The sequence below is a fragment of the Erithacus rubecula genome (genome assembly GCF_903797595.1).
Source record: "Erithacus rubecula genome assembly, chromosome: 6".
Lineage (NCBI taxonomy): Eukaryota > Metazoa > Chordata > Aves > Passeriformes > Muscicapidae > Erithacus > Erithacus rubecula.
Window position 1 is genome coordinate 48,713,558 of NC_136688.1, and position 18,680 is coordinate 48,732,237.

Below are 18,680 nucleotides of genomic sequence, written 5' to 3' on the forward strand. Positions count from 1 at the left end.
GGTGGTCAGCTCAGTGTGCAGGATCAGAGATCCTGCAACCACCCAACTACATCAGACAGCACGTGCTCTCATCCACCACGATGCATCCACAGCGTGTGAAGGTGTACAACAGGTGTAGTTGTATGAATAAATATTCCTGTACATCCCAGGGATGCTGTGCTAGGATGGGTTTCAGCCTTTGCTGAGGTGTATATACAGCACTGGCTGCTCCACAAAATGGGATACCAGGGAAGATCATCCCCAGATCTGCTTCAGCACAGCAATCCTGCTGTACTCCAAATGAGTTACAATCAAAAATAGGTCATTCTCCTAGGGCCTGTAGCCTACTTGGGACCAGTCTTTGCACAGATAGGAATTATCCCTATCCATCCTAGGAAAAGAGGGATGCAGAAAGCATGTACGTGCTGACAAAGAGAGCATCTATTTTCTGCTAGAGGAAGGAATTAATTATTGATCCAGCTGGATTCACACATTGAACTTGCTTGTCTGGAGCCCGTGTGCTTCTGACACTGGCTGCAAAGCCAGCAGCCTGCAGGATCACATGGAGCATGGAGCACAGGCTGCCTGGCAGCTAAACATGGGCTGTGCCCACAGGCAGGTGTCAAGGAAACCATGGGGTAGATTAGTTACAGATCACACCAACCCCAGCCTCTGCTTTCAACAGCCATCCATCTTGCAGGCACAAGAGTCTCAGTGGACTAAAATAAACTGCTTTTCTGCAATTTGTGCTTAAACTAAACCCACGTTCCTTAGTCTAGGAGGTGTGAAAAGGTGGCATAGCATATTTCTTTCAGTGGCAATATCTTTTAACAGTGTTAACCAGGCAGAGTTGGAGTTGAAAGATGATCAGATGGAAGTTATGTTTGTATTTAATTTCTGAATCTCATTTACTCTGGAAATAATCCTGCTTCCCAGGCTCAATCATGTCTGGCTAGGCACTTTGTAAAGATGTGTTAGCATCTCGGGTATGGGAAAATGGAATTCATAGTGACAAAACATAACACCCTATCCAGGAAAGGCATCTTGGAAGAAAATACACTCTGAAGAATTAAATAACCTCCTGAAGAAAGACAGGAAGGCCTTATTTAAGTGCTGATCGAGCCCCAGCTATTCTCAGATCCTGCCAGATGCCTCCTCAGCTGTTTAGAAGGACCAGGTTAATGTTCCTCCAGTTACACCACTGGGGAATACAGACATGCCTTCACATCAGCTATCTATGGATCAGCTAAAGTTCAAGGACTGTGCATTCAGTGGGTCTAAGAAACTGGGGAATATCCTTTGATTTTTGCCACCTCTCATCCCAGGAGCCTAAAGAAAACAGACAAATGTACCCCAGGCTCAAAGTGGCTGATGCCATCCCCTCCTTTTTGCTTTTCATCAAGCTGCACTGACAGACTTGGTCCTTTGCTGACACAGCAGCTCTTTGTGATCTCCCTGGGTAAAATGCCAGCCAGTGAGAGCAGCCTGCTCCACTTGGGCATGGTGCTATTCCACATGCAGGAGGATGGGCTGGACTGGGAAATGCTGCTATCCTGCATAGGGATGTCACTTCCCAAAAACAACTTCCACCTTGCTCTCAGTGGGTGTGCTGGCTTGTCTGGCTTTTCTCCTGCTGATACACAAACTGAGGAGCAGCTCAAGTGTTCTTTGAGACTGCGCTGATGTATGTTAGCAAGGCAGTGTCACCTCAGTCACCCAGTCCACCACATCTCATCTGACTTGCTGTACTCACCCCAAACATATTTTAGAAACAAACATTCAATAAAAGAAAAACACTAAAGAGTCTGAATGACAGTAGTAGAGCTTTGGAAGGGAAGTTGAAAGTTGAGGTATTAATTTCTGCAACACGAAGCATGCTGGGATTGAGAGATACTTCCCAAATTGTGCAAACCTCACTAATTTTGCTGCTTCATAAGTCAGCTGGACACAGCACTGGGCAACATTCTGTTCAGCAAGGGGAAAATCCATATGCCCTGCTAGGACTTTTCCCTAGTTTTGCAAGGCCAAATCCTGTCTTATCCACGATTGGTGGGAGTGATGATCACCTGCTTGATAGCTCTGTGTGCATGGAAGAGGTCCAGGCTGCTGTGGGGGCAGCTGGGTTATAGCCTAAATGTCTTTCTTTTACATTTGCCTCCTCATCACTTCCCCACATCTTTAGCAGATTTGCTCAGTTCCTAAGAAAAGTGCTTTGATGTTCAGTGAGATACTGAGCTGTAGCATATGTACCTTTTATTCTTGTTAGCAAAAACAGCTGTTAGGAGTGCCAACCTGTCATCTTGCTCCTTATTTAGTAGGTGCAAACAAACAAAACAATTTCAGAAGGAAAAATAAAGAAAACCTTAAACATGCTCGAGGAAGAATTTGTGCTAAATTTCAAGCAGCACTTCAGCCACATAGATAGAATTTAGCTGGCAGAAAATCCCAAGGAAAAAGCCTAGGGGATATTATGTATGTGGGTGCAGACAGAGGCAGTCCAGAACCCTGCAGATCCATATGGAGTGGACAGTCCCTCAGTGACTTTTGCTTGGACACAGAGCCACATCCTAGGAGCCTCATCACTCATTGATAGGCTTGCATGCAAGTGCTCCACAAGACAAGTGGAGCCAACTGCACAGAATCATGGAATAGTAGAATGGTTTGGCATGGATGCTAGTTATTAGAGCAGGTTGCTCAGAGCCTCATCCAGCCTGGCCTTGAACATTTCCAGGGATGGAGCATCCACAGCTTCTTTGGGCAATCTGTGCCAGTGTCTCACCACCCTCAGAGTAAAGAATTCCTTCCCAATATCTAATCCAATATCTAATATCTGATCCTTGGAAATGGGCCACAGGATGGAAAAACAGACACCTTCTCATCCCTCTGTGCCACACTGACCTATACACTCACATTTGAAGTGAATTTCCTCCACACTTCAAATGTGAGAATATTTTTAACCTCAAGTGAGTGAGCAGAACATATCATGTCAGATCATTTATGTCCTGTGAGATGTGACTGCTCTGTCACCTTCTTTCTGACTCAAACCATGGCTGTTCCCAGGGTGTTGGAGACACACAAATGCACCTCACCAGCCAAATTATGAAATCACAGAGGAGAATTTCTTCTGAATTTCTTCTTAATTTTTTCTAGCCTTTCCTCAGAATCCACTAAGCTTTGAAGTAGAGGGATTACTAATATGTGCAAACAACCAGTCATCCAACTTCCTTTCAATTCCTTTAAATGAAAAATTGTACCAGACTTTCCAAACCTAATTTCCAGTTTCCAAGAATCTTCCTCATTAATTTTCAATCCTTTTTATAAGCTTATCAAACCACATCTTAAAATCATTTATGTTTCTTGCCCTTAGTGAGAAATTCAGTCCTGCAATTCCTAAAGCAAATAGGAAACTAATTACTCCCTAGAATATGATCATAATCAATTTATAAGTATTTGATCTTGTAATTTAAAAACACTACCAACTCTGCTTAATACTATCCCTCACCACCACCTCACCAAATGCAATTAAGAGCAAGAGCAGAAATGTTTGAACTCCACAGTTTGGGAAGAAAAAGCCAACAGCAGTAGTCTGAGTTTGGATGATTAAATGCAATCAAAGCCAAATCAGTACAAAGTGACTGAAAAACAAAGGTTCACATGAGTTTACAACATTTTGCAAGGCAACAGTTACCACATCCATATAAATATATATATATATATATATACACACACACACAGGGGAAACCTCACCCACAAGCACATTGCAGCTTGGAACAGGATGGAGAATTCTGATAGCACAGAGTCTTTCACAACAAGCAAAGAAGAAACTTGTTGGAAAACAGGACTAATATATGGCAACAATATATTCACACAAGTGAACTGCCACTTGTGTGGTCAGCTCCTTTGGGGACAAGCAAGAACAGTACTAAAGGTATTTCTTAACCCTTGAACATGCTGAAAATCCTTCTTTTAAGGAGTTATACAATCAATCAATAGGAGTTATACAATTTGGATGCATAAAGTCTCAAGAAAGCTGAAAAATCAAGATTTTCAATTTGAAGGATCATTTATCATTTAAATTCAAATTAGATTCAAATCAAACCAAACTTGTCTTGCCTTTAATAACTACTTGAGAAATAGTGGCATTCAATATCCTCCTGGGATCTGGCAACTGCTCAGTGGAGCCAATATCCTTGCCAGCCACACTACTGCTTCTCCTGACATCTGTTGGGTTTACCACCACCACCACCATAACATGTGTCCTGGAGCCAAGAGACGCTGGACAGAAATGATATACTAAGATAAAAACACTAAAAATTAGAAAATTCAGGGGATGGGTGGATCATTGGTGCCATTTATTTATCTGTCAGATGGGGAAAGGTACAAAGCAAAGAGCTTTGACAGCATCTGTCTCAGGTCATCCAAGCTAGTGATGCCACTGCTGGACCTTTTTCCCAGCTATGATCAGAGGGATCTGAGCTCCAGAGCAGCCATCCAGGAATCCTCCTTTGAGTTGATAGTCATCTTTTTAATCCTGTACAAAATTCTTAAGCTTTAGGAAATACACATCTATAAATCATTATATTTCAACCGAAGATTAATTTAGTGAGAGACTTTCTAGCCATCTGTATGGCACCTGGTAATGGATTTGGGCTTCTGTGTCTCTTAGATACTTAGAAGCATCTTGCTTAACTAGTTAAACATGTTGCTCTGGGGAATTACACTTTTTCTGCTAATGGATGGTAACTAGAACCTGAAAGCTGCTGTGAAATCACAGTGCAAGTTTTCTCCTTTAACCATTGTCAGTGGTCCTGACTTTAATCCCTACTGATGATGCACATCCCACATGGGTAGGATGTCACTGTTAGTTGTATATTTTCATAAAATAAAATCCTTCTTCTTTGAAGGCTGCTGTAGGATTTTCAATAACAAAATATACGAGGAAATGCAATTTTTGTGTCTATTTTTAAAGCAGCATTTCAGTCACCACTGTCACCCCCAGTGACCCAGTTTACAAAGGATGTTGAACACAATTGTTAACCATTGTTACCTTCAGCATCAACAGCTTTTATTGGAGGTTTCCAACCCCCCAAAAAATAGCTGTGCATAATCTTGCTTAGCTCTGTGACTATTTCAAGCAATGCTTATTCATCATGACACAGGTGCTGGTTACCAATATCCTGCCTGCATATGAACTTTCTGTGTTCAGTTGTTTCCACAAGAAGAGCCCAGCTGGACACCCCACACAGCCTTACCTTCATAGCATGCACCACAGCCTCTGGCTTCTGGCCCACAGGGACATACCCTGCTGCAGGAGAAGATGCAAGATCAGATGCCATGCGAGCTGGGCCCTGTGGAAATCAGAGAAGATACGTGTTAATTCCCCTCTGGGTGGTTTAAACAAGGATGAAGAAAATATCCAGAAAAAGTGACCACTAGCTTGTCTCAAATTTCATCCCCTTAGTCACCCTCAAAGACAAAAGACACCACTACCTCTTCCTCACAAGTCACTTGATCTGACACCATTTAAGTACCAGCACTCAGTCAAGATGTGTTCAGGCAGGAGAGCACCCTGGTTTAAATCTCAATTGATTCAAGAAACATTTTTTTTTTTTCTCATTTAGGATAGCTTTCTACAAGGACAAGATCAAACAGCACTCATCCTTCTAGGCACAGGAGCAATGCAAACAAGATGATTTCCCAGCATAAAGGGGTCATTTCTAAGGAACTGTGCTCATGAAAGAAACAGTTGGCACAACTTCATTGCCTCTCTGGCAGCATTTTCACATAGACATCAAGTACCAATCTTCAGCTACAGAGAAAATTGTGAAAGCAACCTTAAAACAAGCAGATGTCCAAACCTAATGTTGGCTGGGTTTGTTTCCAAAATGCTGGCCAGTCCTCCTGCGTGAAGGATTCCATTGGGAAAGATGCCGAAATGACATTTTACAAAAGATTTCTACTGTCCAACCAGCCTTGTAAGCACTTTTCATAGGGCTTTCCTTTTTCTACAGGCATCCAGCTTGATTTATGAGAGACACAATATCTTTATTCAGTGAGATGCACCCTGCCTGTCCCTAATATTTTTGCATTGCTTTGTAACTCCGGGAGAAATCAACAATGAAATCATTGACCAAACTTGTATTTAGTCTTCACATCCTTTAGGAAACACAAAGAATTATTATACTTGGGGGCCTCTGAAAGCAAATTAGGATGGCAGAGAGGCATGTAGCACCATCACAGGAATGCTTTCACAGACAACACACGAGGCACTCTATTCACATCTTTTCCACATTTAAAAACACAGCATGTTTTATGCTTTGTCTCATCACTCTGCCTTCCATGCCAAGGCCAGCAAGTTGATTATGCCAGAAGAATCATTGAATAATAGAAACATAGAACAGTTTGGGTTGGAAGGGACACTAAAGATCCTCTAGTTCCAACCCCCTGCCATGGGCAGGGAACCTTTCACTAAATCAGGTTGCTTAAAGCCCTGTGCAGCCTGGCCTTGAACACTTCCAGGGATGGAGCATCCACAACTTCTCTGGGCAACGTGTGCCAGTGCCCCAGCACTTTTACAGTAAAGGAGAACCAATGGAGGGGCACTTTCTCAGCTCTCATTCTCCCAAATGGTTTAAGCTGTAGGAGTCTTTTTACTCATAAAAGCATTCAAGTGCATGTGTTAAAGGAAAATATGAGCTAATCCATTAGGGTACAGACAAAAAGGCATGGAGCCTTTCAAGCCCTGGCCACTGATATGTGCCTAACCCATGCCATGACCAACAGCCACTTACTCATAATAGCAAACTTCATGAACTGAGTTGCAGGTGATACACAAACTTCCATTGGAGGGGGAGTGGCATCTCCGAAAAAGGAAAGTTAGACTTACTGACCCCACAGTAATTCTCCAGGGTTATTTAAGAGCCTGAAAAAGCAGAGGCACTTGCAGGATGGGCATGGTTCTGGACCTAGGGCAGAGTGCTAGAGCTTGCTGGAGTTGTGGCCACCTGGGGACACATCCTCAGGCACCCCATCCATAACATCAGACAGAAAGGACAGAGGCTGGGGGGAGCACGAGGGACTGGATCCAGCCAGTCTACAGCTGTGACTTACAGCTGCAAAACAGGGAACAAATTTCTTACAGGGCTGGTAAATGCAACAGAGTCCTTCCAGAAACAGCTTCCCACAGAGGTCAGAGACACCAATCCATGCATAATTACTCTTCATCATGAAAGATGCTCTCTTTCTATAAATGACCAGGCTCATGACAACCAAAAGAAGAATATTCAGGAGTTTGTGGTCATACTTGATATGGATCTTCTCCCATGACCCTCTTCAGAACTAGCACAGGAAATGCCTAGCAAAGGTCTAACATCCAATATTTCCTTGGAGTTGAGAATAATATGACAAAGTTAAAAGGATATTGTTGTTGACAACATTTTAAATACAGTTTCCTGGCAAAACTAGAGTAGATTATGAGGTCTCCCATATGAAAGACAGCAACAGCTTCTCCTCACATAACTGAAGTCACTAATAAGCTACAAAGCACTTCCATGATCACAATCACTCTCAAAATTATCACAGAATACAAATGAAACAAAAATGATTAGAGAGAAATATTTTCTAAAGAGCTTGATTATGCTTAACCAATCACCATACTGACAAGATAAAAGCATTCTTGCAAGCACAGGGATATACTGGATATATCCAATCACACTAAAAGCATTCAAAGGGTCACCTTCCTTCTCATACAAGGGCAATCAACTGAGTGGCCTGGAACACAGGTAGAGAATTTAACTGAAGGAGGGAAAAATAATTTTAAAGAATGAGAAATGTAGCGAAAGTGGTAGACTCAAAACTTGTAGTCCAAGTTGAAGTGACAGCTTACTTCATTTCCAAAACAGGCATGATCCCTGATCCTTAGCTTGGAAGCCAAAAGCTCCAGCCAACAGAAGGAGATGTCCAAATTGCTGAGTGCCATCATCAGCAATGGTGAGTGAACCACATGGCCATGCCCCAGGACACAGAGACCTCCTCACCATGCCAGACTGGTGCTACAAAACTTGCAAAACACATAAGAGCTTGTCTAACACACAAGTGAAGAAAGTGGGGGAGTGAGCAAGGGTCTCACCAACATCCCTGCTCTTCGCAGCTCTGGGATGCAATCAGTAAAAAATGCACACATGGCTCAGGGTGGCTCACGAGCCATCACTGCAGTCAGTGCTTCTTGTGCAGCAGTACCCTGGGAGAGCCAGCGTTTTTTAAAGGGGTTGATGCTTCATTCCCACTGATTCCAGTGTGCTTCACAAAACAAAAACAAAACAAAAAAAGAAAGCTTCAGCCAAACTCCTATCAGCTTCCTGCACAGACCCACATAAAGGAGGCCAGAACTGAGGGGACTGCAGTCTGCAAGGAAAGAAGTGACAACATACCCAGCAGGACTCATGGCCAGCAGGATGCATGGCCAGCCTTTGGAGGATGGAGGAGAGGAAAATGGGCAGAGTTCACCAATAGTGTTAGCTGAAGAGCAGGAAATGGAAGGAATTGGAGATAAGGTCAAGGTTGCTATACTGGAAAACTGCCAACAGTGGGAGAAGGGAGGGAATGGGAAGGAAGAGGAGGATGTGTATTTTACCCAGCAGGAAACCTATTGAGGTGAAAAGCAGAGGAGAGGGAATCAGAGATTTGTCATAGGAGATTGGAAGGAGGGCAGAGAAAATCACAAGAAGTCAGTGTTAAAGTAGTAAGTAAAATTGCACAGATGGAGGAGATTCCTCATGCCTAGAACAGATGCAATTGGAAACTGTAGGCAAGAATTCCCACAGCAGCACTCCAGCACTGTAACTCAGCTAATCTGAGGACCCCCACCACTGCAGAAACCCATGCCCTTCCTGTTCCCTATAGCTGACATTTCACAGACATAGGAACACAACTGACTCAGCACCCTGGCAGACAATAATAGCAAGGTTAATCTGGTTACATCCTAAGAAGCAGAAATTGTCCATACAGGCAAAAAGCAATATGGTGTGTTTTGAGGCAAGTGTCACTCTCAGTTCCTCTCCCCATCTGGTTTTGTCAAGCATGCAGTTCTTGTATTAGATGGACATATGGCTTTTCCACTTGCTAGGTTTTTACAGTGTCTTGTACTTCAGAGGTGGTTTACTCTTCATCCTCAGATATGTGGCTGAGGCATTACATAATTACATAAATGAATGGTGTTACAAGACAGCTCACAAGTCACCAAAAATACCATTAAAACTTATAATAAATATGTTGAGAAACAGCATACCACTTTCAGCTACATCTACAGCCACAGTCACCCCACCAAAAGGAAGAGCTGCCCAGCAGTGAATTACCAGTCTAATTAAAGAGAGGGGGTACAGGTTATGTCTCTGAGTTCCCAGGTGCTTGCAGGAAGCAAACCTTCTTCCCTATGCACAGGGTTCATCAATCACTACCTCTGAGACCAGAAGATAGTTCTCCCCTAAGGAGTCAAAATCCCAGGGAACCAGAGGCTGTGGAGCTGTGTGACCCATCCTATGCTTCCTCAGCAAGCTGGTGCTTTTCCTTCTCTCCAAACCAGTGTGGCTGCTCAAAACACTGGAGATTGCTGTGGCATGGATCTCTGATGAGCTCAGCCCTGGACAGAACAGCCCTGTCTATGCTGCCAGGATGGCTCTGGGACTGCAGGGTCCTGAGAGGCTCCTGATGAGACTCTGCATCCCTCAAGGGAGGGCAGTGCCAAGCACCCCCATATCCAGCCTTTTCCACTGAGAAAACCACAACAAGAGCTACTCCTCTGCTGCCTCTGTGCAGAAGCAGTACTGAAGCAGAGTGAACACATCTCCCTCTCAGCCCTTGCTTGCTCCTCCATTTCAAGATCAGTGCTGAATATTTGCTGGTATCAGTGACAGGACCAATGCACTTCTCAGAGCTCACTGCTCCCATGTGGCATCAGTCCCCTCCCCATCCCACCCACCCCACGTCATGCACACTGAACCACAATCCACCAGAGAAGCTCAGTTCTGTCTGAGACCCTCCCAGAAATCACTCTCTGGAGCCTGCAGGGCTTGTCTCCAAGTCTGTATGGAGAGTCACACTCCAGCTGTATAATTGACTAAGAAAAGAGAGAAACTCTGCAGTCTCTCATGCCAGAGAAGTAAATATGTTACACTCAGGGAATAAGTTCCCAAATTCTCTGTTGCTAGAATGACACTGACATGCTCCAATCCGAAGCAGAAAACAAAGCAAACCAAAGTAGCCCCATTCAGTACTCTAGCCAAAAATCATCAGCAAAGCAATAGTGCTAATGTGAGAAAGAAAATCTCCAGACCACAAATACTGCCAATGATCCTTTTCAATCTGACTCAAAAAAAAATTTGAGAGCAGAGGCCTCAACTTGCAGCTGCTGGTGAACACTGGTGAACATCTGGCACTGTGTGTCATGCCACAATGTCATTACCAGTGTCTAAGACCACGTTTCCTAATGAATCCTTGCTGGCTCTATCTGGCTGCATGGGGTGTGGCCCAGCACAGAAACTGACAAGCACTGCCATGGATCCTCCATCCCTGTGTATCTGGAGAACCAAAATTAATAAGAGTCTCTGCAATAGGGCACGCTGTGAAATCCTGATAATGACACACCTCCACAGAGGTAAAGTAAGGCTTAAAATATGAACATCTCTTAATAGCAGTGGGAATGCTTTGGAACCCAAGAAGAAAAGAGTCTAACTGGGGATGACAGGTGCTTGCTCTTTTAGAGGTTTTGGATCAGAAATTAAAAAGAACAAAGAAATGGTGGTAAACAATTTCTCCTTGATTCCTCTGGGGATCTGAAAAGACGTAAGTTCTTGGGCCTTCCATCAGTTTTCAATCTCTTTTTGCTCAATTATATTCTGTCTTTTAATGACACCCTTTCCTACCTCAGCTCCAAGAGAGCTATTCCTGATCTGCCGGAAAACTGAAAAAGGCTAAGTTACAAAACCCAAAAGAGAACATCATGCTGGTTTTGCTTCAGCCAGCAGGCACAACTTAAGCACTGAGGATGCTTCAGACCAACATGGAACATATGAACAAATATTAATACTTCTGAACCTCACATCTTCCCCCTGCCTTCTATTAATTTTTGTGTCCCATTTCAAAAAACAAGCATTTGGAACTCAAACCAGATTATATAAGCCACATTTTTCTAATGGCATACCTCAGACAACATTAAAGCTAAATGGAGTCATATCAGACACTGTGAAGTTTTTATTGCCGAGACAGAACACAGAAAATTACATTACATCAGGCACTGTCAGACAGCTCACAATAAAATTCCCAGGCACGTCTATTTATCTCACAGTGGGTTTGTCTGCAGCCTGCTTAACCAGGTTTGAATGGTACTTGGACCCTTCCTTAGCATCTGTCATCATCCAGGTGTTTTAAACAAATAATAAATAAATAAACAAAAGTGTCAATACCACTATTCAAATTAGGAACTGTTAAGAGACAAGCAGGAGGCAGTAACATGCCCACAGTTCACGGAAAGGTGCCAGGACTGGCACCCAGTCCTGATGTGCCAACAAAACAGGGGGCCCAGCACATTTTAGTTTTGTGAATGGCACATGTGGCTACAAGCTCAAGGAAGTGCCTGGAGCAGCTCCAGCCAGGCATGCTGGGGCAGATGGGGAAAACCAGTAGCAAAAGCAGGGACTGAGAGCACAAGGCCACTCTGACAGGGGAGAAGGGAAGGCAGGGAATGCACCAAGACTCTGCAGCACGGTGGCCCCAGCAGAAGTAGCACAGGCAGCTCTGGGCTCACAGGGTCTGATGATCCATCAGAATGAGAAATCTCCCTTCACACAAACAGTGGCATTCCGGGTGATCATACACAAAAATATCTGTTGCCACCAGCCTGAGAAATTCCAGCTCCTCTGCAGACCATACACTTTTGCCACCCTACTGCAGATGATGCCAGACCTCTGATATCTGAGCATGGGACACCCTCACGGAGCCAGGGAGCACCTATCTGTGTCCTGTGTGCCTGGCAGGTGATCCAGGCAGTGCTGGTGCTCCCTGACTGCTGCTATTCCATGCCTACCCCACTGTGCAGAAAGGCTGCCAGCATCGAGCTCAAACCAAAACACCAACTCTTTCCTTGGGCACCCAAATGGCTGCACAGCCCTGAGTTCCCAAAGTCCTGCAGCTGCAGACACCTGACAGCCTGCCACCAGGCACTGGAGAAAAATCTGTGGAAGATTCCCAGACAGATCCCAGACAGGTCCTGGCCACTCACAGGGAGTGAGTTCAGAGTCATCAGTACCCTGTATTAGCATCTTCCTTATCAAATCAAGGGACTTTATTGCAGATGATAATCTCCTTTGGCATTACTTAATTTGCTGCCTTTAATCATAGACAGCAGCTGGTCATGTAAACATTCAAATCCATGAATTAACTGCTGGGTCCACACAGAAAGAAGCCAGACAGAGCCTGTCTGTGTGTCTCAGCCACCTCCTCCTGCATCTTCACAGTGTCCCCAGCATGCATGGATGTCCACTAAAGTAATAACAAGGACTTGCATGGTGCTTGCTGATTATTAAAGAAACAATTTAACTTTCATTGCTTTCTCAGCAAACATCACAGACACCCAACAAAGGAATAGCTGCTCTCCCTGGCAGGCACGGCACAGCATCGGGCAGGGAAGGGAAGATTTCAGGGACTGCCCCGAACAGAAAAACAAAGTCAGGACATTGTTTGCAACTGGATGTCATTGCAAACAGGAAGGGTGCCTGCTCTCAGCACTGAGCTGATGGCAGCCCCAGACCCGGGAGATGCCCCGGAGGAGCAGAGCGGGTGAGTCAGCGCTGGGAGAGGGGGGCGGTCACTGCGGCTGGTAACAGCAGGGCAGTGCGATGGCTGCACCTGGTGAAAGCACCAGCGACAGCTCCAGCTGCCCCCTGGGACTGAGAAACCCTCACACAGCACACTCAGAGCAGTTTCAGCCCCTAGCCACCCGACACAAGCGAACAGAACCAGGCTGGGGCAGAGCCAGCCCAGCACCAGGACAAGTGCACTAACTCTGACTGACTCACAGGGGCACTGTCAGCGCAAGGAATTTGAGAGGTGATGCTGCTTTTGATAAAGGAACATCAAGCACGCTGGTTTTCAGAAGGAAACGGTGGACATTTTTAAGACTTCCATGATTATGAAGTAAATCTGATTTGGGGATGATGCAGGTGAAAGCTCCTGAGTGGGTAGGGGATGCATGCAGGCACGGGAGGATACCTGTGCACACCTGGATGACCCCTCAGGTCTCCATCTCAGCCTGGCTACCCTTCCAGATGTGTGGCAGAGCAAGGATCTGCTGTGTCCCTGTCACTCCCCCAACCCATTGCCAGCCCCACACAAAAGTACATGAAAAATAAGCATGAGAATCTACAGCAGATCTTCAAAGCACATTCATTTTTCTTGCTTCCTGTGGCTACCTGTAAGGGTGGATATGGGAACAACCTGTCAATGCCTCTTTTGCTCATCAAACCCCCAGTTTGTCACTGCCAAACTTTGTGCTGGTTAGGCTGCCATGGGGAAAAAAGCCACCCACTGCTCAGAGCTTCTGCAATAGCAGCAGATGAAGGGCAGCTGCTTTCAGAAATGGATTGGTTTGTTCTCAGCTGCTGGTGATACACCCTGAAGCTTCACCATTAGCACTCCCTGGGCCATAAATCCCAACAAACCTTTCATTTTACTCTCTCTCTCGCAGCTACTGTTGCTGCAGCAGCTCATCAGCCATCTTGAATTTTTTGTCTACTCAATAACATCCTTCCTGGTGGTATTAGTGAAGCCAGTGGGAAGGAGCTGCCTTCTGCCACGCTTCTCACACTTCTCTCAGTCATTGCTTCCCCCCTAAAAAGGCACCATGACCATCACTGATGTGGGAAGGTGAGAAACCAGCCTAGAGTCATCCTGTGACACACACCAGCTGTGCTCAGCCCACCTGACAGCTACAGGGGATGGGGTGCAGCATAGGAGGTGGCAGGGGACCATCAGGGCACTGCACAGGATGGGCTTCTGAAGCAGTAGAAGTGGCTGAAGGCATTTTGAGAGGCTGCAACGAGATGCTGAAGACTCAAATGCAGTCCTGGGGATGCCAGAGGCACTGGGCAGCCAGGGATCCCCTGCCCTGGGGCTTCATGTAGCACTGTGAGGGTCTGGGGGTTCTCTGCTGGCAGTGGAGAGGTTGCTGTGCTGTGCTGGGACATCTTGGGGCTCTTCCCAGTGCACCAGGTGACTCTGAAGGGGCAACCAATGTTCCTAGGATTCCCCTGACTCTTCTGGATGCATTTTCAGGACATCACAATGAAAACAGTGTGGTGATCTTCTGCCATTTCAAGTTTGATTTTAAAAGTCAAGCTGGCTTTAAGAAGCTGATCCAGTTCTCCCTGACAGAAATCCCATGCAGCCTGAGGAGGGACAACAAGACTTGCTCTGGGTTCCCCAGTGAGACCCAAGACCAGGCTTGGGCCACAGTTCCATCACCTGGCCTACACCAGGTTGGTTCAGGGGCTTGTCCTTCCTCTGCCAGGATTTGAGGGAGAGATATCAAGTTACCTCCTCACTTTTCTTCTGCTTTAGCCCTTGTACCAAACAGGATGGGGATACTGTCTTTCCAGCCAAAAGAGAGACAGGACTGCTATTGGGGCTGGAGTTTAGCAACTGTGTGCCTTCACATCACCTCTCCTCACCACTGCTCTCACAGGCTCAGCAGACAGCCAGCACTTCAGCCAAGGACTCATCATCCCTTCCCACTCCATCTAATGGCTTCTCTTTACACCTACAGACCACAAACATTTGGGCTTGTTTTTGTAATAGCAAGTGTGCCATCTGGCAAAACAGAATACACTCCCCCCGAGTATCTCCACAAGGCAGAGGTACTAAATGTGGCTCGCTGTGACAGCATGGTGGCAACCAAGGCAAGGGGCTGGTGCTGCAGCAGGCTGCCAGAGGCATCTCCCAGGCTCTGCATCCTTCAAGAAGTGGGCACTGGAGAACAACACAATCAGAAACAGTGTCAGGAAGCCAGAGACTGAGCAGCCTTCTAAGTTGAGTCCTCTCTACTACATAACCACACTACTACTTCTTTGCATTTTCCTATGGACCCTGCTGGTTTTGGAATAGATTTAGAGGGGGAAAATAAATTGTGTCTCCCTAGTTTGGTCTGTAGCCTATACAGACTCCTGAGAGAAGCAGCCTTGAACACTCTAACAGAAATCTCACTTGTGTCTGGAGATACTTATTGTAGTCCTCAGGGACGTATATCAAAGCTGGGTATTGGCATCATCAGCATTGTCTTCTCAAAAAGAGAGAGCTTGTCTCAGCTCTCACAGACTGTATCTGTCAGTACTTTCCCCAGGGATTCCCTATTCCAGAGCCAGGATGGTCTCCAGTCACCACCTACAGCACTGGCAGACACATCCTCCTGCACCCAGGAGCCACTAGGAGCTCCTGCTCCTCAGCAAGGGAACACTACAAACGCAACACAAAACCTTAAGGAAACGGAAGGTGATGACTATTTTAACCTAACATGTCACTCACACCCACATACCTACAAATACACATTCACATGTTCACCAAAAGGTGGTCAGGGTCACTGTGTGTGGCACAGAAAACAAGAGACACCCACCAGCAGGTCCTAATGACAGCCCTGGCATCCCTCCTCATTGACAGCAGAGAAATGGGTTCTGGGACACATTTTTCACATGCCTTAGGAGTCAGTGCTTACTACAGGCTGATCTTTATCTCAGCATCTTGCCTACTCACCCTCCAAAAACCCTAGGAAATCTGCTGCCTGTTGCCTCCTTTCCATCACTTTGGCCATCTTATCTACTCCTTCCTCTTGGAATCACAGGAAGAAAAATCAGGGTGTGACATTGCTCCCGTTATCAGGGAAGCACTCCTCTGCTGATGAGCCATCTGTGGTGTGGCCTTATCACAGCACAGACCTCTCAGTCCTGACACAAACCACACATCCTGTGGTGTTTACCAATTTGTTTGCTGCCAGTCACATCTTTGGCCATCAGCACAGGCCAAAGCATCCTGTCCCTTAGAATTCCTGCTGGTGTTTTCACACACACTTTTCCACCCACACTTTCTCCACACTAGCCTTAGTATTTCCATTACAAATCTCTGCAGTTACTCCCACCAAAGGCAGGATTCCCACTATAAATCACATGAACACTGCTAGCAGATTTTAAATCTGAGCCAGCCAGGCTAGCTCCAACAAGTTGGTTTATATTTAATGGTGTTCTTTGCCAATGTGGATAAAGGATTCCTCCAGGCAGCTGGTTCATGAGCTTCCCAAGGTGATGGTACCTTCACCCATAGGACCATAAGCAGACTGGGCACTGAGAAGGGTCTGTGGCACAGCCACAGGGCAGTGGGCAGGTACATTAAAGTCTGCAGGGAACATGTGTCCACATGGCAGCCAGAGCACCCATGAAGAGGCCAAGAGAGAGGTGCCAGCTCTGGGCCATGCCTCAGCCCCCAAATGCATCCTCATCTGTGCTGCAGGGGTTTTGGATGTCCCCCTGTGGGACAGCTGTGTGGGGTTTAGCTGCCAGCTGCAGTTAAACCATGACACCCAGGTGTCAGGTGGGTCAGAGAGTCCTCAGCAGTGCAGGCTTACAGGTGCCTCAAAAACAGCTCTCATGCCTGGGACAGCAACTTACATGAGACTGAGCAGCTCTGGAGGCTGCTGGCAATAGGAGAAATGGAGCCAGCCTATCCAGCTTAGTCTCATCCCAGGGAAATGGCATGTCCCATCAGGAGCTTGTTGCTGCCTCCTCTCATGATCCCAAGCCAGAGGAAAACACCCTCACCTCCCAAAGCATACAGTACTCTGGTACTCCATGAAATGATGCTGGGTGGCAGCTCTCAGAGCTTGGAAAGATTGACCATTCTGCCATCAGTCCAAACTAACATGTATATCACACCTTCCCTTGCAAAGGCCAGGGTCTTGTGGGTCAGACTAACCCCAAGGACTGCTGTTCTTGATATTTGGTAACCACTGCAGACTACAGAGCAGATCTATAATTACCCATGTGCATGAAGCCCAATGCACAGAGTGCAAGAGAGAGTGTCTTTTGCTAATGCATCTTGAGTGGGCACTGGTGTCCCTGATGTATTAGAAACACCCATTGTGTCATTAACTGGGGTATGTCAGAGCCCTGGAGAGCTGCAGTGATGCCTGCTTGTGACCTGTGTGACAGAGAGGGATGTGCTGAGGAACTTCCCAAAGAGTTCCATGAGCAGTGCTGATGATGAAACCCTGAAGGGATGTGACAGCTTTGAAGCTGACACCAATTGTCCATCACTCACCCATATGAAGCTTGTGCAAGCACAAAGAAAAATGATTGCTCACAAACTCATGCCTGCTGTCTATAAAGAAAAAGCCACAGAGAAACTCAGGTGCATCTAAACTTCCACTTCTATGCATGCTCAAGTTATTCAAAGATATTTGCATGAATTTGTGATCATTATCCTTTGTTACAAAAACAGTGTATCATGTCAAGCCACAAACCAAACGGATTTTGGTAGGAATAAGTAAATAAATAGCTACATAAGTATCTCAGACAATGTGGATTTGTATCCAAAGCTGTTTTTGTTTTTTCTCTATCAACTTCCCACAAAAAGGGCAGAATACAGCTAGGGTGACAGATGAAAGTGAATGTCACACAGCACCCAGGCCTCTCCATAAATACCAGGTGCCATCTCTTCCTTGAGGAAGGAGAGAAAACAGGGACAAGAAGCCAGGAAGGGCTCCAGCAGGCAGGACCATCTGCCACCAGCCCTCACAAGCCCTGGTGAGCTGCAGGGGCCAATGCTCAAGCAGAAAACTCTCTTGCCAATTCCCATCCCAGCACAGCTCCTCTGCAGAGAGCTGCTGGACATATCCCAGCCTGACTGACAAGATAAACATAAAATCATGAGTAGCAGCATTACTTGGGGCAACCAGCACAAGCTGATTGAGAATCACCAACCTGGAACAAAGCTGGGGACCAAAAGCCTAAGCACCTAAGCACCAGGGAAGCAAAGCAAAATCTCCAAAATTGTAAAGTTGGCACAGCCAGACAAACATCTCCAGGTTCAAGCTCTCTGCACTCCCTATGAAGTCTTCTGTCTTTATACATGGGGCACAAAGTTAGAAAAGTGAATATTCACCCAAACAGTTTTATCCCCCTTTTTTTTCCTTGAAGCATCTCCATCCACTATTTATCAGGGATAGAGATACGCTTCCATGCTTAAGTTTTATTTATGCAAACTTTCTTAAATTATTATTGTGCCCTTCTTTACAACTGTAAGAGATACACTAAATCTACAGAACTACTTTTTCCCAATCAAGCAGCCAACACCTGACTGGTCCTACAAGACCTGCACTCTCCTGACCAGAGTCTCAGACATGGAGCAGGGAGATTTTCCAGCTGTGCTGCCATCAGGATTTTGCTCACATTCATAACACTCACAGCCCACTCACACCAGGACTCTCTAACTGTTTCTACACTCTTCCTGTAATCTAGAAAACAATATCACCATGCAAACATAGAGGCCCAAGCAGTGAGGGAAACATCTGGAAGGCAAACACCTGGCAGGGCTCAGGATCCTCAGCCATGCCTGGCACATGGGTGCCCTGGCACAGCAGCACAGATTCCATCTCATGCAAGAGGCTT

At 45.8% G+C, this 18,680-nt stretch overlaps 1 protein-coding gene across 1 annotated transcript in view; it reads right to left on the bottom strand.

Annotated features, from left to right (window-relative positions):
• CCDC85C (coiled-coil domain containing 85C) overlaps positions 1-18,680 on the bottom strand; it is a 106,736-nt gene that overhangs the window by 6,123 nt on the left and 81,933 nt on the right. The window contains exon 4 of the mRNA XM_079308202.1: positions 5,232-5,327. Coding sequence (XP_079164328.1) covers positions 5,232-5,327 — 96 coding nt within the window. The remainder of the gene's footprint in view (positions 1-5,231; positions 5,328-18,680) is intronic.